Genomic DNA, 26,933 nt, shown 5'->3' with positions numbered 1-26,933 from the left:
TTTTCGCTGCCCGTAATTTTTGACGGACAGGGTCGTAACATTTCCTTCAAAATCCAGTATTACCCGTCGGCCTTTACACAACTCTGACTGGGGGGGGGATGGTGGAGAGAGAGCACGCTCATGAACTGTTAACGGGGTCGTGTGGGGGGGGGGGTGCATGCTCGTGAACTGTTAGCGCCGTGTTATGCATACCCACAGTTTAAAGCCAAAATCACAGACATTTCAATGATTTGTACGACACAGTTAGGTTTGGAAACGGCATCATTTCCTTTTTGGAGGGCATGCATAACACGGCATAACACCGGAGCCTCGCTGCGGGGAAACTTGGCCGCTGTTCTAAATGTGTTCTAATCTGTCAAAATGACGGACTGCTTTCAGAGACGGAAAATATTCGGTTAACGCGACCACTGGTTGGTTATTTCCAGATTTTATTTGAAATCTGAGTTTTGCATACTATATATATACGGTATATACTATATAATCACACCTTTGAGAGTCACTTCTCACACACATACAAGTAAATCCATACACTTTGTTAGATCACTGTATTGCATTTGTGTTCAGCAGATCACTTCCAAGGTGTTGTTAACATCTATTAGTGAAGACTTAGATGCATTCTAGCAAGTCATATTGTAGCCATGAGCCACAACATTCAAACAAACAGAAACACACAGACACACAAACCACAACTTAATTAAGAGAAGCACATGAACTCAATACACACTGCACTGTCCTTGTGTCCTCAGTCATGAAGTCCAAAATCAATACCTTCACATCCCATTGCACTCCCCTTTCACCTGGAGACAGACCTTTTAATTACACAGGCTGATAGTGACCGCCACAGCTCACATAAGCACACACACGGTTATACCTCCTTTACACTACGTGGTTTGGCTCGCCTTGACTCAATATAAAGTTGGTACTTTTTTCATTTTTTACTCTGGATAGTACCCCGTCAGTGTAGTCAAGTACGGAGCTGATTGCCATGGCACTATCACTGTTACATCATCTTTACCGTTACACTACATTATCCACTATTGAAGGTAACTTGGCTACTTACTTAACTACTTAAACATTTTGCTGGTGTATGAAGTGTATGAAGAGAACTGGACATAGCTTTGGAGGCGGGGCTCCATTTATTCCTATGAAAGGGAACTAGAATAAGAGCTATTTAAGAAGTTAAACGGGGGGTCTTGTTAGCTAAAAAAAAAAGTATCTGCTGATTAACAGACATACCTTTTCCAATGTAAGTAAATGGGTAAACTTTGTTTGGGCCAACCGACATGTAGGTTGTAGTACCACTTCAAAATGGCTCAAACTGCCAGCTCACTTCCTCTGGGCTTTTGTGTTGTGCTTGTGACAAAAAAAAAAACAGAGCAATTCTATCGAGAAGAGCCATAATGTACCATAAAGAGGAAAGTCTGCATTTGATGATCCCATTAATAGTAATTTGCATTTGCATTGCGTGATGCAGGTCTAAGGCGTATGATACCACACTCCTCATTACTCTCTCTGGGAGGAGCCGTCATGTCATCAGCATGTGGTGTACAATTGATGAATGATCCAAATAATACCAACTCTATATCATAGATGAGAATGGAATTAATCTTTTTGCATTTAGATTGCGTGGAAAGAGACTGGAATAGAGGAGGCTTAGCCTAGAACATTGCAGCATAGCCCGAGGGAAAGCAGCAGCAAAGACCGCAGATTCCTGGAGCTCCGCGAAATCAAGCCATTTAGAGGGGGGGGGATATGGGGACGGAGATGGGCTGCAGGGAGGAGAGGGGTGGTGGGAGGAGATGGATGGGAGGATGGAAGGATTAGAGGGATAGCTCGTCAGGAATTCAGAACACGCATTCTCCCGTACGAGACTCCCACAAGGTGCCCTTCACGCATGCACACAGTTGAGCATGTTAGCCCACACACATGCTAACACGAGTCATGTGTACACGTGTTACTATATTTGAGAGAGAAAGCTGCCCCATTTCTCAGACTTCCCTCTCAGCGGACTTTGGCTTTCATCTATCGCACCATGAGTTTATCTAGCACAGGTCATAAAAAATGCAGCTAAAAGACATGTTAGACGACAGATGAATCCCAACATGTTATGACAAAAACTAAATGACCTTTGTTAACGGACAGACTTCTTGGTGAATGTATTCCCCTTCCTACAGGCTGTATGTGTGGAAGAGACACAGTACATTACATCAGAGCAATCCCTCTCTCCTCTCCCCCTGCACCTCAGTGTTTTTAGTGAAGCTGTTTAATTCGGCTCTCTCTCAACATGTGACCGGGTTTTCAATGCTATAAGAAATACATCAAACAACACAAGAAATAATAGAAAGTGATTGAAACTGATGGCTACTTTCTCTCCCTCCGTCCCTCTCTCTCATTGTCTCTCAGATAACAGTTTTCCGGATGGGGTCGGAGGGCCATCAGGACATTGACCTTGCCATCCTCACTGCATTACTCAAAGGTGGGTGTGTGTATCTATGTGTGTGTGCTGGAGCATGAATGCACAGTAAGTGGCTTCCACCTTTACACACTAGCTCTCCAGGGACGTTGTATGGACGTTTCTGTACATTAAAGGAGGATGATATCATTCCGGAAAACAATCCTCTCACTCTCCCAGTTTAGGTTTATTTTCCATGCATACAAGAATGTTTTCAATACGGCAGTTCATAGCTCCGGGATAAATTGTAACATCTGTGCTTATTTTGCTCTCTTTTAGAGCTCCGTTAAGCGATTTCTGATCACCGTAGGGCAGGAACACTCCAAAGCCAACCTGCTTTGGGTTTTGATGTTATAAACAGTTGCTTTCTTACAGTTTTAGTTGAAAAAGAGTCATGGAAATTGGGTCCTCTTATCACTGCTTGCCCAGTATAAGTCCAGTATTAACTTGCTTGGTCCACTAACTCCTGGCTCTTGTTGCCTTAAATATACTGGCACATAACCACCAGTCCACTTCAAACTTTGGTGCTTTTTGGCAGGTTTTAGCTACATAATTACTTTACAGCCATCCTCTCATCCAGCTCTTGACTAGAGAGTGTGTCATATGTTCTGTATTTCACCAAATATCGAACAAATACTTCAGACGTGAGGACATTCTCGTAGCCTACAGTGAGTTCAGTGTCCTACTTTATATGCTAATGATCCCCTGATATCCCAACAACACCCGCATAATAATGAATTAGAATGAACACAGCTGCTCATTAACCGTGTGGCCGGAGAAGTAATTACAGAACGACACTTACAGTCACCAATGAATCTAATTTAAAGTTTGTATTTCAATTGAATATATCAAATCGATTCCCCTTGAGGTTAAAAGTCACTTTTGAGAGGGACATATGACGTACATTAATGTACACTTCTTCAGCTTGTGTGACTCTAATGCTTACAGTTGGTCAGCATCACAATGTGTGTGCTTAGTATTTCTACACACAGAATGCAGGTTACGTTATACAACCATCAGGGGAGCCTTTCAATAGTCGCAGAAAAGCACGCAGAGATTTAAAGGCTCAGATTGATATTGGTTTTCCCCGCCGTAATTCACACTGCACCACATAGAATAATCAATGCAACATTGCCAAAACAGCGCACACCTAAAGCATGACGTGACATAAATACAAATATACAGCTACAAGAAACAGCAATACAAAAAAATGCATTTACCAATAGGCGAGGAATTGGACCATATTAAGTTATACAATTGAAAACTCCTAAGTGCGTACATAGCAAATAAACTCAACCACTTCATCCTCTATACACACACACACACACACACTCACACACACACACACACACACACACACACACACACACACACACACACACACACACACACACACATACACACACACACACACACACACACACACACACACACACACACAAGCACACACACAGAATCCATATTCAATACTTTCGATTGGTTTTTCAATAGCTTGTATTGATTCATGAAAAATGCTGCTAACACCACCCACTTGCATGATTGCTCTGCCTCAAACACACACCTTAACATGCGAGTGAACACACACTCAGGCACATACATGGGATTGACTCTGTCAGAAATCATTCGTAAGAGGAACATGTCCTTCCATAGATACTAGACAGGTGGGTTTGGAGAGGGAGAATGTGACAGAGAAACGTGTTCTACATAATGTATGTGTTGCAGTCTAGATGAAGGATTTCTGTTGTCTACCCATCGCTTCCTGGTGTTCGTCTCTGTCTCAGGATATTGCTCTCTTGCCCCATGACTTTCCCGATGTATACATGTGTCACTGTTTTCTGTCAACTCTATCTGATGCTGCATTTTTCATTTCTGTTCACTATTTTAAACTCGTTTCTATTCATTTCACATTGTGGTAGGAATGTGAATGAGGGATTTCAAATGAAAGAAAGACAGGAGAAAATAGGAAAAAGCAAATGAAAGGAAGGAAATGTAGGATTGAAAGGATGAGAGGCCAACACTCACAAAAAGGTACAAAATGATTGCTTTATGGTAAACAGTCTGAGGGTCATTTTACATTCAAGTCTCATTCTGCGGCTGAGTGAAAGAGACGCGTTAAGGCTTTTAGTGTAAACTAAAATCAGTCATATCCTGACCGAGAGCTTTTTAAAACACTGGATTAGACTGCTTCCCTGAAGAACTAAGCTTCTGCCTGAAGCTCAACAAGGCGCAGCACAGTCAGGAAAACACGTCGAGGGGAGAACAGAGCGAGAAAAAGAAAAGGATAGAAGTCTAGGAGCCGGCCTGCGGAACAGAGATTCAGAGAAGTGAGACCATAGACTGGGAATCTGCTGCTAAAGACACATGGTGTAACAGAGGGGAGTTTAGAGTAATTGATGGTCTTCCTCTGAAGTAGTCAAATCTTGAAGATTTGCTCCATGAAGTCCGTTTGCTGCAGCTCCCTGCAGGCAGGCTGAGTGAAAGCACGGGCCTTTGATAAAGCAGACCAGCCTGCCCTTTAATATACACATATCTCCACTAAAGCTCTTATTAGCAGGCTCTGCGTGTTATTAGCCGGCGCCGTCTGAACTCACACCATTAAGCTCCTAAGGCTGCACAGGCCTTTAAGACAGAGTGAGCATGTGGAATCAGAAGTGAGGAGACTTCTGTGCTTATTAAAATGTACCCAGTCTTTCATACACATAAAATACAGGGTTCTTACGTTCATTAAAAACCTGGAAAAGTCATGGAAACGCAAAATAGAAATTCCAGGCCTTGGAAAAGTCATGGAAATGTAACAAATATAATTTATATTTTATCTAATCGTCGAAATAGTAATACTATAATGATAATAAATACTGTATGGTATAGTAATGAAACGTAAAATGGCATTTAACTGACGAGGTGTTTTGCTGGTGAGAGATGTTAGTTGCTTAGCGTGTAGAAGCTAGTAAGCCTACTATTTGATTTGTTTTAGATAGGCACAACTAGGGATGCATACCGGTAAAATCAAAAAAAAAAAAAAAGTATTTTAAAAGTGAGTCCATGGCCCGTGATGGCGGGTGTTATAAATTAGACTGCATAATCGTTTTTCTTCATATTCTATGTATTTTTCATTGTTTGTTCAATACTAGAAAGGTAAGTCCCACAAATGAACTGTGATGGGATTTGTTTTCTCTCCCCAGTGAAGGCAAATGTTGAATTTAAAGATGAGATTTGTTTGTTTGTGCAATGCCGAGATCTCATGACCATTATTCTATTATTTACTTGTTCTCTAGTCGAATCTCAGGTTTAACATTAATTATAACGGTGCTATAACGGTCTGTTTGCATTGACAAGATGTGCTATTCACGCGGCACACCTGATGGCGGGTGTTATAAAAGATATTCCATAATCGGTTTTCTTCATATTTTTTATGTATTTTTCATTGTTGGTTCATTACTAAAAGGTCCAAGAAGTCCCACAATTGAATTTAATATTCATTTGACATGTTAACTATATCGTAAAGCGCTTCATCGGAGTAATTGTGGGATGATACATTTTCAAAGTGTCACGATATGTATCGGTTGAGTATCAGTATCGTTCAGTGGTATCGGTATCGGAAAAAAGTCAACGATATGCATCCCTAGGAACAACATGTTTCATATGCAGACCTTATTTTCCTGTTCCATGTTAAAATAAACCAGTAATTTTTTGGGTCATGGAAAATTAGGTAAAGGTCATGGAGAAGTCATTGGTGAAAAAGTGTATGAACCCTGAACATAGTAATAAGAATACTTTATGTTAAAGTGGATTTCTCCAAAAGCTAGGTTGTTGCTTCGTTTTTTTGTGAACTTCTCTCAGTGTGCAGATAAATGATTAATGTGAACAGGAGACTGTTTAGTGGTAGATCTCACAGGGTCAACTGAGGTTAACAGCTAACGGCTACAAGTGCTTTATTGTAGCGTATCCAAGCAAAGCTATTTTGTATTGGATTAAACACGGTTGATACGTTTTGAATAGAGAGGTTACATTTTGTATTTACCTTCCCCGTTTCATTTATACCTGCCTTTTTTGGTGCCTTATGCTAACAAGAATTGTCTTATACCTGCAGGATATGCAAACATAATTGCAGGTATGCAAGTATATCTTTTAAAGCAGAAAAACAAACTGCATAATGAGTGCCCATCTGTCCTTTACCAAAACAGCAATGGCATGAAGCAAAGCTGTCACAAGAGAAGAAGATGAAAAAGGCTTTTGTTTTTGTGTCCTTATTTGTCAGTGTGCCCTTGAACCTTCTTGTTCTTGCCTCTACATCATCCAGTGTTACATTAGGGAAATGACAGCCGTCCAGAATCCTCTTCGTGTGTACTTTGTTCTTCTTCTTCATGACGTCATGTCGAGGTCACAGGAGGACAAGAGCAACGTAAATACACAATCGCAGTGAACCAAAGGAACAACAGTGATATTCCAGATTCTGTGCAGAGCGTCACAATTAGTGATACATCAAACGCCAAGCTGTCATTCTCCGATGGGATGACATCTTCTTTTCTACAGTCAAACAGAATCAAATTCATGTGAGTGGATGGCAGAGTCCACACCGCAACGATAACGGCAATGACAAGTGGTAAACAATAACTGGGATCACTGTCAGATTGAGTCGAATGACAGAAAGGACTGACAGACCGTCTAAATCTGATGATGAATTTGTTCCACACGAGGGGATGATTTGGCAAAATGGTCTTTGAGCTTATTTGTTGTCTAAAATAACTCTCATCTCTCACCTCTGTGTTGCTGAAAGACACACATCATAAAGCTGTGTGGCACAGAGCTATTTTTAACATCAGTTCAGTCAGACAACTCACGTGTTTCTTAATATGTTAATTATAAGCAGCATATAGTTTGAGTTTGGCGTCTAGGCTCGGGCCTCATCACTCCACGGATTAACAAAGAACATTGAGTGATGATTAGATAACTATCCCCCGAGCCTACAGGTGGAAGCTGGGGTGCTGGGGGGGGGCCAGGCGAGCAGCAGCAACATGAAACACAGCAGCAGGAACATGAACGTAGCGATAGCAAGTGAACACAGCAGCGGCAGCATAGCGAGGCAGGAAGACCTGGCAACTTAAATAGAGCGCCATGTTTAGGAGAATGTGTGTGGTTGGTTGCCAGAGGGACGAGGTGCGTCACGTGTTAATGTATCATTGGTGCTCGAGTTGACTGCCTGAACTAGCTCGCAGGCTTCACCCCATTCTTTATTTTCCTTACTATTCATATCCTTATCTTAAGTTATTTCTTTGTGCAAACGCTCAGCAGTAACCGGTCATAAATAACCATTCTTGGCGCTCAGCTGGAGCACCACTGTTTAAAGAACAGAGTGTTATTGTTCCTCAGTGTGGAAGCTCACTTCTTCATATGTATAGTTACCATTATAGTCATCCTCCCTGCTGGTGTGCATGGCCCTCCTCAGGGTGTGTATGCAATGGTTTACATCCCAGCTGGTTTGTGGGGCTGATAGCTTCTCCATGGGAAAGCTTGTGTTATATGCTGCTGCTGGTTTATGTCCTATGGTGGTAAATGTGTGTGAGTTTTGATGTTTATGTATTCTGTGAGCTGTTTACATTACATTGTATTGTATTTAAGGCGTGTGGTGCAGTGGGTTCAAACCCCACTGCAGTCAGCATGTCGTTGTGTCCCTGGGCAAGACACTTCACCCCAAACTGCTCCTGTGGGGATTGCCCACAGTATTAACATCCAGGAGAACAAATAAGTATAAGTAAAAAATAAATAGTAAACAATTGAACAAAAAACTGACGAATAACTTCTTTTAGTAAAAGTAGAAATACTTTGGTCTGAAAATACAGCACACAAGTAAAAGTCCTGCATTCACACTTTAGTAGAAGTAAAGAGTATATTATCAGCACTCAAAGTATAAACAATTATTATTAAAGTATCCATTTTGTGTAATGGCTATTTTGGAAGTATTATATTTCTTACTTTATTCACTTACAAATACATGTAGGATCTTTTAAATCTGGTAGTTTGTCAATGTTAAGCCAATTAAAAAAAAAAAGTTTAATTTTTTCCTCTAAGATAAAAGCATAAAAAGGAGCACTCAAGTAAGTTGCAAAAATACCCAAAAAGTAATTGATGACATGTTCTTAGTTACATTTAACAGCTTCATCTAATGCACAACGCACTAGTGAGTTGTTCCTGACTTGGATCTTGTATCTGTTTAGGAAACCTTGTTTGTCATAAAATATGAAATAAAACATTGTGTATCCTCTCAGGTGCCAACGCCTCGGCCCCTGACCAGCTGAGTTTGGCTCTGGCTTGGAACAGAGTGGACATCGCCCGCAGTCAGATCTTCATCTACGGACAGCAGTGGCCTGTAAGAAAGAAACTGTGAAATCCCAAATATGCATACTGCAGCAGAAATGTTGTTTATGCGAACAGGGCACGGGAACATTGGGTTGCAGGAGCTATTCTTAAGGGCTGATAATGTTACTAACAATTGACACTCCATATTAATTGCTTTAAATTCAAACAGGAATACCTTTAAAAATGAGTAGAAAAAGAAAGACGGTTTATTAAAGCAGATAAAAGGGTACTTTGATCTTGTAAAGGCAATTTGGATGCAGTAGGCTGCTGGAATCAGAATAACAATCCAATAATGCTGCGGTTATCTGTGTGCATAATTGACAAGTATGCATTCATTGCAGTTTTTCGGATATACTGCAAATTAGCCCCAGGAGACAAATAAAGCTTGTGAACTGGATGCAATTCAAGGCTGTGTTACAAGATCTGAGCCATTTAAACTTCATTTTGGATGTGTGGTGTATAGAAGAAAGTTGTTACAAATACATCATGAGAGGAAACATGTACGAGTATTATTATATTATCCATGGAAGTGTCTCGTTGTAGCTCACGATGGTCGATCTCTTTGTGTTTATATGCAGTGCTTCTGTAAAAATAGTGCATTGTACGTAGTGTATCCTTGTGATTCTCAAATGGGGCTACGCGGACCCCTAGGGGTACGTTGGGGTACTGCAGGGGGTACGTGAGATTTAAAAAAAAAAAAAAAAAAAGTTTAATTAAAAAAATTACCATGCATGATTACAAAAAGAATCTTAGCACAATAAGTGAAATAGAAAACACAATTTGATATAAAATATTTCTAGAATGTCAAATGTGTGTATTGTATTTTATAGTTTTTCATGATATATCATTTTGTTCATTGGTTTGTTAAACATATATATATAGATTACTTCAATTGAAAAAATCATTATGTATATGTTCTTTTTTTTCATGCACAAAGATAAAAAAATCCTTAGTTTGTTGTAGTTCATGCATGAAGGAGTTAATAAATCACACACTGATGGAACATCACTATATTGTAATTATGTTTATAGGCTGTTTCTATCAAAAACATTCGGGGTCGGTAAGGGGGTACTCGGCTGAGAAAAATGTTTCAAAGGGGGTACACTACTGAAAAGGTTTGAGGAGCACTGCTCTATAGTGTTGTCAGTTCATGTGTCCCCCGTCCCTTCTGCATTAGATCGGTTCCCTGGAGCAGGCGATGCTGGATGCCTTAGTTCTGGACAGAGTGGACTTTGTCAAGCTGCTGATTGAAAATGGAGTCAGCATGCATCGCTTCCTCACGCTTTCCAGACTGGAGGAGCTCTACAACACGGTAACAACACATTCAAAAAGAAGTGATGTTGTCTATTAGTTCTAGGAAACACCCCTACGTGCAAATGGCTGATTAAAGGGCTTACCTCACTTTGGTGCTTAGGGTGATTGTCATAACACGCAGGGTCCTAAGGAACTGAAGATGCTTTTCGTGATTGTAATAATATCTTTATGTGTTGTGCTTGTTTGTTTTGAACAGAGACATGGGCCGTCCAACACGCTGTACCACCTGGTCAGAGATGTCAAAAAGGTAAGACCATCTCCATCGTCCCTTCAGCTATGTGGCTGTCCAGGCTCACTGTACGGGAACGTTGGCTTGAATGTGTAATATAAAGAAGACACATTTGACCACATAGAGCTTTAGTTGCTTGTGTTGCGTTGTGTGTACTTGCATTGATTAGTGAGTCTACTTACTGGTAGTCCTAGATGCTGGTTCTGCACATAGAGGCTGGCTTCTCTCTTTCAGCTGGAGCTACGGGTAGAGCTGTGCACGACTCTCATGCCTCTGATGACTGTTCACTCATTTACTCTGTGCTTTCTCTAAGGGACACACTGCCATGGTAACAAACACTTTGAGTATTAAACACTGCTTTACTGACAGAAGTTGAGTTTGAGCAAACTGAGGCCGTAGTGGTACTGCTGTGAGGCTGAGAAGAAGGAAGACAAACACTCACAATTTATTGATTACTTTTTGGTTTGTACTGTCAACAACGCCTTCAGGTGTGTTCTCTCCAATATGCCGTATTTACTGATTCAATTAAAAGTGACATCGCACATTTTCCTAAATTTATTTTTTGTATCGTTTATTTAGCAGGGACAATGCAGAGTAATGAACACTTAAAACATTAAAATGTATCAAGCGTAACAGCACCAGATTTAACTTTGAGCTAATTTCCATCTGCAGTCCCTCACATAAAACATTTAAGAAAATTATATTTTACAAACATAGCAAGAACAAACATGATATGCAACAAGTGCAAGAGAGCAAGAGCAGCATACACACGTATTTACCACATGGCAGTACAATATAGCAGCAACGATATATAAAGTGGAAGAGGAGATACCCCTGTGTTAAAGTGCATTTAGCGGTGATTGCACGTCTGTTTGTTTCTCAACCATTCTTTGAGTTGACCTTTGAAACTGTTCAAAGTGGGATAATCCCGTATCTCAGTTGGGAGGCTATTCCAGAAAGAGCTGCCTTTAATGGAAAGAACTTTTTGTCCAAAAGTGGTCCGTCTACGGTGGGCTTCACATTAATAATAATAATAATAATAATAATAATAATAATAATAAAAATAATAATAATAATAATAATAATAATAATAATAATAATGGGTTTCATTTATTAAGCACTTCATATTTGACTTCAAATCCCGAAGTGCTAGAAGCAGTGAGCATGAACAGCATAAAAACAGTACACAACACGGTAGAATGAATAAAAAGCAATAATAATCAATACAAATAAAATAAAAGGGCGGTAATGATAAAAAGTCTAGGGAAAGGCTCTATTGAATAGATTGGGTTTGAGGCCTTTTTAAAAGCTTCCACGGTCTGTGGTGCTCTTATGTGGTCGGGGAGAGCATTCCACAGACTGGGAGCAGCCGAGCAGAACAGCCTCCTCTGGTTTCTGACCTAGTGCAGCGTCCAGTGTCCTTTTTGTGGGTGAATTCCTCTAAGGAGGGGGGGGGGGGGGGGCAGTCCATGTAAACATTTATAGCACATACTTTTAAAAGACTTAAAATTGTCAAAGCTCAAGAAATTGTGTTTTTCAAGGATAGTACAGTGGTGGTATGAATATGGCTTTCTGTCAAACACCTGGATAGCTCTCTTAGCTGTTCTATCGGTTTCAGGTTTGTGGCACAAGCAAACGACCAGTTTGAAAAACAGTATTCAATGTGGGATAGAATCATACAGTGCAGGTATGACTTTGAAACATTGACAGTTAAGAAGGGTCTAACATAAAAAAGACTTTTGCAACATGTGTCATTTCCATGTTAAGATGATGACATGGTGGAATCCTCTCTCTAAGTATAGGTTCTCTCTAAGTATAGGTTTTGAAAAACACTATAAGGTGTTTTGAAAAACACTATAAGGTGTTTTTGTTGCATTTCCCTAATCAGCACCTCAATGCTAACTGCAGAAAAATACCTATCATTTAACATTCAGCACGTGTTTGCACCCCAATTAGAAGCGATCTCACCTTTGAGAGATGATTGAGAGGTCAGCAATACCATCATTAGCACTGATAGGTGTTCATTAATGTAACCGTTATTGATTGCCACATGCGCCCCGCGAGGTCGCTAAAGAGGATGAGTGTTGTAATCACTCCTCCTTCACCTCCTCCATCTTTAAACAATCTCAGAATATGCGTTTTCTATTCCACGATACCTCACCTGACACACATGCAAAACACACCGCATGTTACAACATCCCCATCTTAATGGATATAATTGCCATAGTGCGGCTAAGTGTTTGTGTTGTTGTTGTTGTTGTTGTTGTTGTTGTTGTATAATAATAGGATGCTAATTAGATCTAACTGCAATCCCTCGCGTGAAGTCACCATGTCATCGCTGTTCTCTTTCGTTCTCATTCCTCTCTGTGGATGTTGGGTCGCATGTTGGCAGGTTTTTACTTTGATTCAGCTGCAGATGTTGAGCCAGCAACAGCTGTAAGGGCCCGGGGGGACGCACTCAGGTTTAATCTAGTTCATTCATTAGACGGTGTGAAAGCTGAGTCAGAAGGCAGAGAGTCTCAGAGATTGGCTTGTGTGGACTACAGCTGCCAAAAGCAGAAATTGGTTTTCCTACAGAGTAAATGAACAATGCTGTTTTGTGGCCAAAGGTCGGAAGCAATACACCTCGTGTCTCAGATATCAGGAACAGTTAGAGGTAAATCCAAACAGGGCGGATTTACTTCCTAGATTTCTATTTTAATTCAAAGTTGAAATGAGCCATAATTATTGTTGATTTGTGTTGTAGGTTATCTGCTTCCTGTTCAGTCCGCAGGTCAGAGGAACACTGACTTGATGTGTATTAGTGTCACGCTTCAGCTAAAGAGGATCCCAAAGCAGGAGGCAAGGCAGGCAGGTTGAATGAACAAAAAGCCAGCTTAATTAAAGCAAAGCTGCTAGCAACACAGGCTGCCAACGAGCATAAGGGAGCAGGCAGAGGCAAATGGAAAAACAAAGAACAAATACTAAGCTAAGAACAAATCAAAAAATACAACACACACAGGCAGGAATTCAGACAGGGACACGAGCCACGAACGCAAACGAACTTACAAATAAATGAAGGAAAGCACAAGGAGTAAATACCCCAAGGATTTGTTATCAAGTGAAGAACAGATGAGATATAAAAACAGACAGTAAAGAGACAAAGCCAGGAGGTTTATTTATATTGCACATTTCTGACAAAAACACAATTCAAAGTGCTTTATGTGAGCATTACCACTCAAAACAAATGAAATGTGAGACAAAACAGTTCATAAAAGACACATGAGGCGAGTGACTGTCAGAATAAAGAGTGAATAAACGACTTAGAAATCGTACAACAATCACAACGACCATTTCAATACATTATGTATGGGATGATCTGGTTTGGCAACAAACAACACTTCAACAAAAGTAGCTGGTTGTTTATTTGTTTATTTGTAGGTCCAGCTAAAGCTCTGGATGTTATGTGGAGACACTTTCAGGAGAGAGGTTGATTCGTGAGTCAACCAGGACTCTTCTTCTTCCTAATAAAATAAATAAAAGCTTCAGCACCCTTAGCTGTCAGAGGGGATTCACACAAGGTGTAAACAAACAGCTTTTAGCCTTTGCTTCAGGGACCTGAGAGAGAGATGGGCTGACCGCAGACTGGGGCTTTTGATCTATATACATCAGTAGGAGGAGGAGGAGGTGAAGCTTTGTGTGTTCACTTTGAACAGACAAACAGTATCTGCAGCTGCCTTTACTTCAAAGTGCTTCAGATGGCCTACAGTTAGCGAGGCTTTACCGCCACTGAAATGGAGTCTTTGGATACGAGGACAGGATGGGGAGGACAGAGAGGACTTCTAGGATTTCTCACATCTGATGGTAGAGCTGCTCAATTAATCGTATTTTAATCGCGATTATGATTATGGCTTGCAACGATTACGGAAACAACGTAATCAAAATAAAAACGATTTTTTTTTTTTTTTTTTATATATTGGTTTTTCAGTTTTTAAAGTTCAGGGTAATCAACTGTTAAAAACATACTGTTAAAACATGTTTTCTCCAATAAATTGATGTTTTCAAAGTAAATGGATAATCGTTTTTAATAATCGTGATATCAATTATTGACCCAAATAATCAAGATTATAATTTTTGCCATAATCGAGCAGCCCTATCTGATGGTAGAGGTGTGCAGATGGTGTTACGGAAGTTATGTAAAGTAATTGGTGTCTCTGAAAGGCCTGGGTCACAGTGGGGGACAGGGTAATTAGTGCAGGATCTGGGGTTGATGTTGAGGGCAGGAGCAGCGAGGGTTTACAGAGACATAGTCCTCACTTTCTGTTTCAATAACGAATGTAGCCTCTAGCGTTAATAGCTGTCCATGCTATTTCCCCTGTCTTCCAGGCTAATATTAGATAGATCTTACCACTTTCTCTTTCTTTTCCTTTCTTCAAGACTGCATTGAACCTCACGGAGAAGATCTCGTTATTTCCTTAAGTGCAAATCATGAGACATTTATTTAAAAAAAAAAAAAAAAAGTTTGATCTTTGCAATCGTCCTCAGACATTTGGTCCTCTTTAAAAAAATCATTGCACCCATTTATTTATCTTCTTTTGCTCCTGTGTAAGAGAACGAGATACAGATGTCGGCTGAAACAGCAAATTACTTTCTGGTTCAACCAATTACGAGATCAGAGGAATATCTTCAAATGTCTCAATTCAAACCAAGAACCACCAAGTTTCTAAGAATTCACAATATAAAATCATAAACTGAATCAAAGTGAGAGATAATTTATTAAGGAGCTGGAAGAGAGATCTTGCCCGAGAGTTTCTCTGTATCTTATTTCCCCTGCCCTTGCTCACTGACATTGTGTGTTCTTTCCAAGCGAGAATATCCAGGGTTCAGTTGGATCTACTTCAAGGTGAATCAGATAATCACGGTTTTTTTTTCATAGCCAAAAAACACTTGGATATGGATTTTGTGAAGTGAGTGTGTATGTGGTGTACTTGTTTCCCTCTTGTTTCCACTTCTTTATCAATCCGAATCAGCTGGCGTGGGTTGTTGCCTGTTAACACTGTCTGGTCTTTCTAGGGAAACCTGCCTCCGGACTACCGCATCAGCCTCATCGACATCGGACTGGTCATTGAATACCTCATGGGCGGAGCTTATCGTTGTAACTACACCAGGAAGAGATTCAGAACTCTGTACCACAACCTCTTTGGACCCAAGAGGGTGAGTGAATAGTTAATATATTTAAACACTAATGTGGGAGAATTGTTTACGTAATTAATCAAAATCAAATCACAGGACCAGTATCAGTAAAATGATCCTTTAAGTTAAAATCAGCACTGAAAAGAGCAACTATTACTATCTAACTATCTACTAACTATAAGAGCTATTATGCTGTTTGTTATGGTTCACATTTTAATTATTAATGATGAAAAAGGGTTTATATCTCTTTTCACCCTCTGTCTGAGCCCAGTCTGCTTTCGATTGGTTAGCTGGCTGGCTCTGTTGTGATTGGTCAACGGGAGTATAGAGTAAAAAATCACAATAGGGCCTCTTTAAGGACACTCTTTAATTATCTGATCCAAGCTTTAGCAATTGTGATACTTGGTGTTTAAAGAAGTCTTAACAGAAACGTGTGAACTACAGCCAGTCATTCGTGTTGTTTTTATACTGCAAGTTGATATTTTCTTTCCCTAGAAGAGTTACTTTCATAGATATCGTTAACATGTTTTACTGAAATAGCAAATCATCTTTATCTCTCAGGCGAGTAGACAGCATCCATAAAAAAAGACATTTTGAGAAATGTGCGGCTAAGGGATTTATAGCCACTAAAACCATACAAATCATGTTCACCTACTATCAAGGTGTTATCAGCAGAGGTCAAACATAAGAGTCCTCCTCATGTTATCCCACATTTCCTCATCAAGTAAACACAGGCCGTTATTAGCTTGATGCAACAAATCATCCATGTATAGCAGCGGCTGTTCATCATGTGCCGTCGTAACCCCAATGATATACACGCTTCATTCCAACTACAGAAACTCGTCTCACTGATGAGCAAACCCCATGTGCTGTAGTGTTTGATGGTTGTGTGTTTTACACCACACACATCATATGGTCTATGTTCATCGTCCTCTCATTCTGCCTCCATTCCTCACACACCGCCACAGGTGTGATGAAAATAGAAGCACACACAGCTGAGTCTGAAGCCCCATATTTCGGCTCGTGGGTGCACCTTTGTGTTTGTATGTATGAGTATGTGTGTGTGAGTCTTCATGTGCCTGTTTATCTCAGTGTGTGTCTGCCCTGGCAGCAACAAAGCAGCTGGAAAGACGGAGATAAAGCCAAAGCAGGGAATCGGGACAGAGACTGAGCAAAGAGGCAAAATGAGAGAGAGAGAGAGAAAGAGAGATGAAGAGTCAGTTCCAATTTAACTGTGATTTTCGAGATGAAATGAACGTGCAATCACATGGCCACGTGCGCGCACACACACAAACATGTTAAGGAAGAACAAAGCCTTGAAATAGATTCAGATATCAAAAATCCCCACAGGAGACCCGAGCTATTTTTACCAACTCAGATGATGGCTCATGAATGCATAATTCATACATGCCCTGCTTAAATACAGATACACAGTACTGTACCAAATGCACTCTGCTTTTAAACATGTGAACACACAAACATACAAGAATGTTGCAGTATGTATAGTATACTTTAAATCGCAACAGCACAACATTTTTGTTCAGTTTGAATGAAAACCATTGAAGGGAAAGTGAGTGACTTACCATATCAAAGAATATTTCTGCTCTCATGTGAGCGACTGTGTCTGTCAGTCTGTGTTATGTTGTGCTTATAGAGTCAAATTCTCTATAATATACATTCGACAAGGTCTTGTTCTGCTTGCTTATATTGTTGTTGCTTTTCTAGCCCAAAGCCCTGAAACTGCTGGGGATGGAGGTGAGTGTTGCTCTCATCGTGATTTTGTTTTTCAGTCATTCCTTCAGTGTTCCTCTCCCTCTTTTTAACACACTTTTCTCTCTTGAGTGTAAAGTCAGTCTGCGGAATATTTATAGCGTGTGCCGTGTGTCTTTTAGTCTCTGAAAGAATGACCTTGAGGCGTATTTAATTAATTTTCCGGCAATTTCATAACATTATTCATTCTTTCTCATTACCCTACACAAAGTTATTTTCAATTTACCTTTTTTTTTTTTTTTTTCTGTTAATGGAAAACAATGCACAACAACATGGCAGTCTCCGGACAGTATTAATATATATATACAGGGCTCGACAGTAACGGTTGCCAGGTTGCCATTGGCAACCATTCAGAAAAAATGTCAACCACTTCTTGGCCTTTGGTTGCCATCAGTAACAACCAGTTTTTAACATAAAGAAATAAGAACAGCAAACAGCAACATGTGCACCCCAAAATAGATACATGTTAATTATTTGTTGTATTAAGAAGAGTGATATTTAATTATTGTTGTGAACAGTCGGAACCGATACTTAAGTTGCACGTGCATTGGTGTGATTACGGAGCCAGAAAGCGATGCACGTTTACTCGCGTGAGCGGTGCACCGTGTTTGTTTTACAAAAAAAATTAAGTTGTTTGACTGTGGGGTAAAAAGTTCGGCCAACCCGTCAACATCTCAAACGAATGTTCAAAGTGATTCAACTGATAAAGCGCAAGGTAAACTCGAACAAAAAGCAAAGAGGAATGTTGTCCATTCACTTCCTGTAAAAGTTCCTTCAAAATAAGAGTCCTGATCTTATTACTACCAAAATAAAAGTGCAAAAAGAAACTTTACCATAGGAAAATATTGGCATAAAATGATAATCACTTTATAAAAAGGTAACACGTTTTAAATATAGTTAGACATTAAAGGTAATTTACAGCATTAATGATTAATATCTAATTCTTAACTGTGAAGGGTTTTCATGTATTTAACATTAGAAATGTATTAGTCTGGCCAATCCAAGACTTAAATGCTGAAGGGCCAATGGATCTATGGTGGGGGTCAGCACAACGATCAAGAAAACCCAGATTTGAAAGGGAGACAACAGATGACCAAGAAACTAGTGACTTGCTCAATGAATCTGTGAAGAACGTGACAACAGCTGCACTACTGGTATTTTGTATACAAGCAATTGAGGGTGGACAAGTTTACTACCACTTAAGTTTCAAATAATTGTGTTAATTACTTATTGTAAAGCATTTGAACATTCTTTTGTGTCACATGTTCATTATTAAGTTGATGTATAACTGTATAGTATCTTAATTATTTAAAATATAAGGTGACTAAAAATGGCAACCGTATTTTCAGTTTTGGGAACCAAAAGCTGATGCCTGGTTGCCAGCCTGGCAACCACTTTTCAAAGTTAGCGTTGAGCCCTGATATATAACTCTTGATTCAGATCAGCCCAGTTACATTATACTGAATAGGTAATGACTGACCTAACAGGATTACATAATACATGGACTGTGTACTCGCATGTATCCATGGTGTACACACCATGAAGAATCAACATCATAAAGCTTTTATCACAGCATGTGTCTAGAGTTTTCTAAGAGGTATTCATATCTAATGTGCATGGCTGTCCATTCCTTTGTATGTCTGCCTGTTTGAAATAGTTCTCCCTGTAATGGCGTGTGTTCTCTCTCTGTTTGTGTCCGACAAAGTCTTTTAGCCTCAATGCCTTGCTCTCTTCTGCTAGTCTAGTTTATCTATCGTGTAATCAGTATGGGAATCTGGTCTCAATGGCCCTACATTTATGGTGCTCTAATCATTTTCCAAATCATTTCCCTTTCTATTATTACTATGTAATTTACTGCCCTACTATTATCATATTCAGATAATCTGTTTTAAAGCAAGCAGCAATTATAAAAGCAGTGAAAACCATTTCTCAGGTCTATGTGATTGATTAACTGTCAGTAGTCCTCAACTGTTCAAATCGGAAATGATTGAAGATCAATGCCGCCCTGCTGACATGCCATTCAGACACTAACTGGCAGTGTCAGTTTCTCCAGAGACAGGGAGTCAGCCTGGAGAGGACCTCACCCCTGGGCGAGTTATTCTTTATTCAAAAGGAAGGGTTAAAGAAGAGTAAAGTCCAATGAGAAGATATTACTGAAAAGACCGCGTCTGTTATGTGTACTTTGTGATAATCGATTTGTCCTTCCACCTGTGTCCTCCAAAGTCTGCTTGTGCTTTCACCTAACTTTCATCATTTGAAGGGTGAACAGATTTAGAAATACAATATGGAAATGTAAGGAAGGTTATATGTCCCTTTTAGACATCGGTACAATCCAGATCCTTAGATTTCCTCAGATTCAGGACCCGCGCTTTCAACCTTAAACTTTCTTACATTGCCCTTGGAATAATTTGAATCCTTAACAAGTCCCCCAAAAAAGGGGTACATCTCCAAAGCTGTCTTCTTTTCTTTCCGCACAACTCACTTGCTATGGATCTCCATCAGGATGACATGCCTATCCGCAGAGGTCGCCAGAAGACGACGCGCAAGCGAGAGGAGGAAGTGGACATAGATTTGGACGACCCCGAAATCAATCACTTCCCTTTTCCTTTCCATGAGCTCATGGTTTGGGCCGTGCTTATGAAACGTCAGAAGATGGCGCTGTTCTTTTGGCAGCACGGTGAAGAGGCCATGGCCAAGGCCTTGGTAGCATGTAAGCTTTGTAAAGCCATGGCACACGAAGCCTCCGAGAACGACATGGTGGACGACATTTCTCAGGAACTAAACCACAACTCCAGGTGGGTGAAACAACACATTTGTCCACCAACATTCATCTCTCATGATATTTCCAAGATTTGTAAATGATTGATGGGAAGTTGAGTGGCGAGGTGAGACGGTCTACCTCCACACTCCAGCCCGATTGGGCGGATACACACACTAACTAACATGCCATCCTCCCGGCAAACTGACCGGTTTCACACTACTCCCGGCTCCCATAGGACGTTAGTGACATAGATACAGAAATCTGATGACATGCATCTTCGTTAGTTAAGAATTTGCATTTGAGATGAAGGTAATTACCAAGAGATCAAATTGCTAGCTATAGGATTGACTGTTAATTAGAAGGACATCTTGCACATACTGCAAATTAAGCTCAGCCACACCAACCAGAACCTGCACACAAATAGGGTATTTTTGAAATGATCCATCGGGGGAACCGAATGCAGGACACAGACTTTGAGGAAGGGATGGATAAGAAAAGGTTTATTGGCTCGGTTCCAGGGGATGAAGCTGAATGAGTGGCATGTCTGGCTGACAGAGACAGAGGGGAGGAGGGGAGATGGTGGCCGGTGGAGTGTGGCAGAGCAGGGAGATGGCTGGAGGCGATGTGGCTGAGCAACAGGCAGGCAGTGGCCTGAGAGCTGGGTTTAGAGACGAACCAAAAGAGTAAACAAAGGTTACAGATTGTAACCCTAGTTCTATAAGAAAAAGCTCAACTGGACTCTATGTAACACTTTTCTCCAATTACAATCACATATGGAACCACTGAAATGTGCATAAACTTAGCCATCCAATCAGAACGAGCCTACCAGAATATGTGCAGGACACACAGTATATAATGGAGCCAAGCCGCTGACTGTTATCTGTTAACTTTTCAGCGAGCAAAATAACTTTGCAAGTAAAGAACTAGGGTAACAATAGGTAGCTTTAATCTAACTCATACAGGGGCCACAGGGCATACATTGGGACGCCCGGTCGCATCAAAACATCGACCCGCAAGGTCCTTGAATCACAGACTCTTTTGGCTCAGTTGGCAATTCCCAAATCCCTGAAGAATAAAGAGATTACAGACAGTGGAATAGAAGCCATATATGCTGTGTGGTCCGCATATATTGGTGTTGGCTCGTCCTGATTGCAGGCTACGTCTATGCACATTTCAGTTGGCAACGCATGGCGTGATTGGTGAAGAGTATAACCCATAGAGTCCATTAGATGAGCTAGGACTTGAGTAAAGAATTCAAGAGGCCTGAGACGGGAACTACTACGTGGGCTGAAACAACAATCAGGCAATGACTGGGTGAAGCACCATGCTTAATAAACTGCAGAGTAGATGAGTAGAGGGTTTGCTGGAGTGCGTCTTGGACATGGTGTGTAGGCGGGACAGCAATCAATTAAGCAAGATTGTGAGACGCCTACATCATGACTGGGGCTGTGTTCAGATGTGCATACTAACTAACCAGAAAAGCCTGCATGTACAGGACAGAATTAACATACTCAAATGCCCAGAAATACATTGCATTTCCTCATATTGCACAATGTCAAACATTTGGAGCCAGGCTAAAAGCTGTTAATATGTCACTTTATTACATTTGAATATGTTGTGTGAAAGAAAGGAACCTTTGAGATTCCGGTCATGTGCTCGGTTAGTTTATCCAATGTACGGCTGTTTAGATCTTTGTTGCCATGTTTTTGTGATTTCATCACATGATGCATCATCATGATGATTGCTTCAGTGTGAACCATCTGCTGTTTAATGGTACACTTAATCGTTCATTTAGTTGGCAGTATGCATTAAATACTGATGAACTTATGTATGTAGGAGGTGTAAGTATGCGAGTTTGCACACACACACACACGCACACACACACACACACACACACACACACACACACACACACACACACACACACACACAGGGAGGACAGTACAGGAGACACAAGGGAAAGGGAAAACAGGAAATGACTAGCAGCAGGGCTTTGACACACTTACACACAGCTTCCACCTTAAAGCTGGCACACTTTAAGTTGACTTTCCACAGAGAATTAGGCTGGATTCCTTTCGAAGAGCTCATTTAAATACATGCATTTGTATATGATAATGTTTTATTTTCAACGGGGGTGCATTCATTTCTTCTCTGAGTGTATGTAGAAGCTCAAGGGATTTTTGATTCAGGGCGTACTTATTTCCTAAGCACATGTAATCAAACCAAATATCTTTGGAATATTCAACTGTTATTTTTCATGATATATCATAAGACACTTGAAAAGCCCTTCATTGAAACAGAAACGTATCCTTCTTTCATTTTAGTGCCTTGTTTTACACAATGACAGTTTGCTCTATATTGAAGTGTGTAATCATGCTGTGTGTGTGTGTGTGTGTGTGTGTGTGTGTGTGTGTGTGTGTGTGTGTGTGTGTGTGTGTGTGTGTGTGTGTGTGTGTGTGTGTGTGTGTGTGTGTGTGTGTGTGTGTGTGTGTGTGTGTGTGTGTGTGTGTGTGTGTGTGTGTGTGTGTGTGTGTGTGTGTGTGTGTGTGTGTGAAGATATGTGTTAATCTTTTCATGTTAGGCCTTGGCCATGCACTGTGTTTATATGAAATGTAAATGCAAAATGCAAATCTAATGCCCTCCAGAGTATGGCCAGATGGTCAGTGATCCCTTAACCAGTTCAATTACATTGTAAATGTTTGAACAAAGCGTGTCAGTGTCTCTGTTCATGTCTCAGTGTGCCTGTATATGTCCTGCCTATAATTTCCCAGAGAGTTTGCCCAGCTGGCAGTGGAACTCCTAGACCAGTCGTATAAACAGGACGAGCAGATGGCCATGAAGCTCCTGACGTACGAGCTGAAGAACTGGAGCAACGCCACCTGCCTGCAGCTGGCGGTAGCGGCCAAACACAGAGACTTCATTGCTCACACCTGCAGTCAGATGCTCCTGACCGACATGTGGATGGGACGCCTACGCATGCGCAAAAACTCAGGCCTGAAGGTAATAGAAAGGGGCCAGATGTTTGGGATAACCTGTGGGCAAAGACATGTTTATTTACATCAAATGACTTGTCTGTACACTTAACAGAGAGTTGAGACTTTGGTGTGAGAGAGTTCTATTAGAATGCTTGAACCCCCTCTGATTGCTTGAGAAAGGTTTGGCAAGGAAAGTAATGAGAAACTATCTCACCTAACTAAGAAACTACCAGAGAGTTGGTCAAAATCAATCTGATGAATCTGCTGAGTAGCTTACAGAGAAGTGGAGAGTGGATGTGCACGACGAGCGACGACTACTCTCAGGTGTGATGTGTTGGAACATAGGGGATAAGTTAAGTGCTCACTACCTTCCTGTAGAAAATGTATCAACATTGAAAGTTGCTTAGGACATTACATGCGTTTCTTAGAAGCAGTATTATCTTTACTTTAAATGTATTAGTACATCTCATAGATTGTATATATTTAGTGGACCTTATCACTGCAATGCACACATTTGGTTTGTGGAATAAGGTTTTGAAGTCTTGGTTTTGGAATTTCGGCTGTAACTATCTTGCTTATTTTGAACCAGAAGTGGCATGATAGATGGAGTATAAATGAATGCTTAAAAATACATTTTTCAGCAACCAAAACTCTACAGTTAAGTACTTTGATAAACTGAAAACCCACTGTGATAGGGTTACGTTTCTACGACACAAAAATTACAAAACACTGTGGTACCAACCTGTCAAATAAAATGTAAATAGACAAGTATTTATTGTCTATTTAACAAAAATGTATATCAAACTTTATTGAATAAGACGTAAAACTACTAATTGAGACAGAAACCTAGGTTTTTAATCAAGTGAGAAGTAGGCTCATTTTGTTATTGACTTCTATACAATCCGACTTCTTTCTGAAACCAGAGGAGTCGCCCCCTGCTGGACATTAGTAGGAATGCGGGTTTGATGCTCTTCTGTAACGTCTTCATTTTCGCACAGGTTGCCAATTGGTACATGTAAAGTATTAGCATGTTTGAAAATAAGAAAAGAGAAACTTCTGTACAAAATACAGTTTATAAACAAGGTTGGCATTGTTTGACCATCAACGGTACCTGATACGTTTATTTTTCAACTGTGATAAGGTATGTAAAATCTTAGCATATGAAGTAAATACACGTGTCCTTGTTGATTATCATCAACAGGCTATTACTGAAGAAAAGCAATTCATTATTTCTATTCATATTCAGTGAATACATCCAGAGCAAATCTTACAGGTCAAATATTGTCCTTCTTTTATGCAACGTTATATTAATGAGGAATTAACTAAGCTAATGCTGGCAACATAATAGTCTAGCTGGCTATAATTGTGGTTTGGCCATAATGAGTCATTCAATATGTGGACAGAGTGCACTGGACTGTGAAAAGTAAATCGCTCACCAGAGTCTGTTTACAATACAATTATATCTGAGTGTTTTCAGTCAGTTGAGTAATATGTGGTGTTTCAAGCTTGAAAGGGAAACAACAAAAAAACAGATGTTACAAAGGCCTTTACAAGACAGTAAAATCAGATGCAAATGAAGATAAAACCTATGAAACAGAACATTTCAAAAGATACCAATCCAGCTTGTATACATTACAGACAATACAGTCATTAGAACGTTCTATAAATATCATCCTAATACAGTGTGTTTATAAAATGTTGCTTTATTTTAAAGCAGCAGAACTTGAACTAGTAAACAGGTTTGTTCATGTCAAACAGACTCAAGTTTATTGATAACTGTTAGAAAAATATCACTCGTCACCAGCTTGGTCTTCAATATCAGGATACATGTATTTATTATCCTTGCAAGAATGGAATGGACAAATAGTTCCCCGAATAGTGTCCTTGACATGCTTATATACAAGAGAGGTCACTAGATGCAGAATACCGGTTCAAAGCAGTATTATATGCTTAGTTCAGATTAGCTAAGGCCTGCGTAAGCAATATACATGACAGTCATGTGTCTATCTCCATAGAGGCTGAATCATCATGTTAATCACATAGCTATCATATGCCTCAAACAGTGTGTCCTAATGCTCTTCTAGGTAACGTACAAAGCTACGTAGGGCCTTTGTTATCATGTGCTATTCTGATACTGGAATAGTACATTCAGTATTTTCCCAACAATAACAGATGCATAAGGCATGTGGTTTATGTAGGGGAAATTATGTGCTCAAAGCATTTAAGGTTGCTTGTGATGGCAAGGCGGAAGAGGAGAGTCTGCCAGAGGAAATAAAAACATTAGGAGTGTGAGAAGAGTCAAGCCAAGTGGCCTTTCTGGCTAAACTTCCACCACAACTTAATTTAATAATAATAATAATAGGTGCTCAAAGCGCTTTTACAATTACACATTACACATATTAGACATGTAAGAGTCATTACCCACAGGAGCAAATGCGGGTAAAGTGTCTTGCCCAAGGACACAACGGCCTGACGCAGTGGCGGGTTTCGAAATGGAGTTCACCAACGCCTCTTGATCTGATGACCAACGCTCCACTGCGCCAAAACCACCACAATTTATTAGCCTTCAAAGCGGTCTCTTAAGCCAGAGGATACAGAAGACCTGACCTCAATTCCCCCAGAAAGAAATGGTGTCCCTCATATTTTATAAGGAGGTGTGTGTGGTAATCGTCCCTTTGAGTCGAGGGTAGAGGTTTCAGTTAAAAATGGTGGTTGAACTTTTCTGAAACTTTAGCTCATGTGAGTTTCCCTAGACGTCTGGCGCTCAGGCGAAAGGAGGCAGTTGCTGAAATCATAGAGGTTAGAGTTATTTATATTGAAAGGTTGCCCTGGGAGTTGCTAAAGAGACATCTGGGTTCGCACTCATTCATACTTAGAGTGAGACAGAGTGATGGGTCTCTGGCTTCCTGAGCTGGACAGACTACAAGTGCTTGAAGTATGGTTTGGCCTTTGCAGGAGGGAGGGAGAGAGTGCACGGCTAAAGCTCATCGAAGCAGAAACAAAGAGAGGAAGTGGAACAAACAAGATTCGATGCCCCCAGGAGTTCATGATATCCAGCAAATAACATTGTCAAAGTGAAGTCAAGATAATATGTGTGCACACTTTTGAGCTGCTGCAGTTGTTACGGGCAGTCATCCAACATAAACATGCTTAGGCTACTCATATGAAAACATGTTACTGGAGGCTACAAACGGTCTATGTGTCACAAGGTGGAGTGCATTGATTTCCTCACAAGTCAATAAGTATGACAAACTACTGACATGTTTGCTTTCAACCCTTTGACAGGAGTGTTGACGGGAGAAGCTGATACATCACTTTCTTTCTGTGGTTAGGTTGGACTTCTCATGGTTTCCAACTTCCTCCGTATACACTTAAACATTTAATCCTTTTCATATTCAATCATTTTGTCAGCAGACTTTACTGGCAGCAATTGTTTTATTTAATTGTGACAAGCTAAGGAACATTGTATAGTAGCCTAAATTGCTAAAAGGTTATTAAGGAATGATTGAGGGGTTTGCCTCCACACGGCTCTAAGATGGCAACAGCCAGCAGCTATATATAATGCTAACAGCGGGAACAGTATGAACAACGCCAGTGAACAGTGAGCTAACAGTGTCATGTGTTAACACGAGGTGGAACTAGACGAGGGTGGCAGAAATGCATCTATTATGTGTTAAATGGCAGAGTATAGTCAGCCAGTTGGACCCACACACACAGACTTACTCACTATGCAGCACACGCAGCCAAATGTATGCTAATGCTAACAGCGGGAGCAGCGGGAGCAGCATGAACAACGGCAACCGTGAAAGAGCTAAAAGCTACAGTAAAGAAACTAACTGTTAGGTGTTGTGAACATGAGGGGGAAGTGGAGGGTGGGTTAGGGTTATCTGTTATGTGTTAAAT

General features: G+C 40.4%; 1 protein-coding gene across 1 annotated transcript in view; it reads left to right on the top strand.

The window, feature by feature from the left end:
* trpm3 (transient receptor potential cation channel, subfamily M, member 3) overlaps positions 1–26,933 on the top strand; it is a 158,145-nt gene that overhangs the window by 110,774 nt on the left and 20,438 nt on the right. The window contains 8 exon segments of the mRNA XM_079687097.1: positions 2,404–2,476; positions 8,719–8,819; positions 9,987–10,121; positions 10,320–10,370; positions 15,405–15,545; positions 17,250–17,279; positions 19,797–20,089; positions 22,827–23,089. Of these exon segments, the coding sequence (XP_079543223.1) occupies positions 2,404–2,476; positions 8,719–8,819; positions 9,987–10,121; positions 10,320–10,370; positions 15,405–15,545; positions 17,250–17,279; positions 19,797–20,089; positions 22,827–23,089 (1,087 nt within the window).

Source organism: Notothenia rossii, assembly GCF_949606895.1.
Source record: "Notothenia rossii genome assembly, chromosome: 6".
NCBI classification, from domain to species: domain Eukaryota; kingdom Metazoa; phylum Chordata; class Actinopteri; order Perciformes; family Nototheniidae; genus Notothenia; species Notothenia rossii.
The sequence above is the reverse complement of the archived record's forward strand: the minus strand, read 5'-3'. Positions and strand labels throughout refer to the sequence as shown.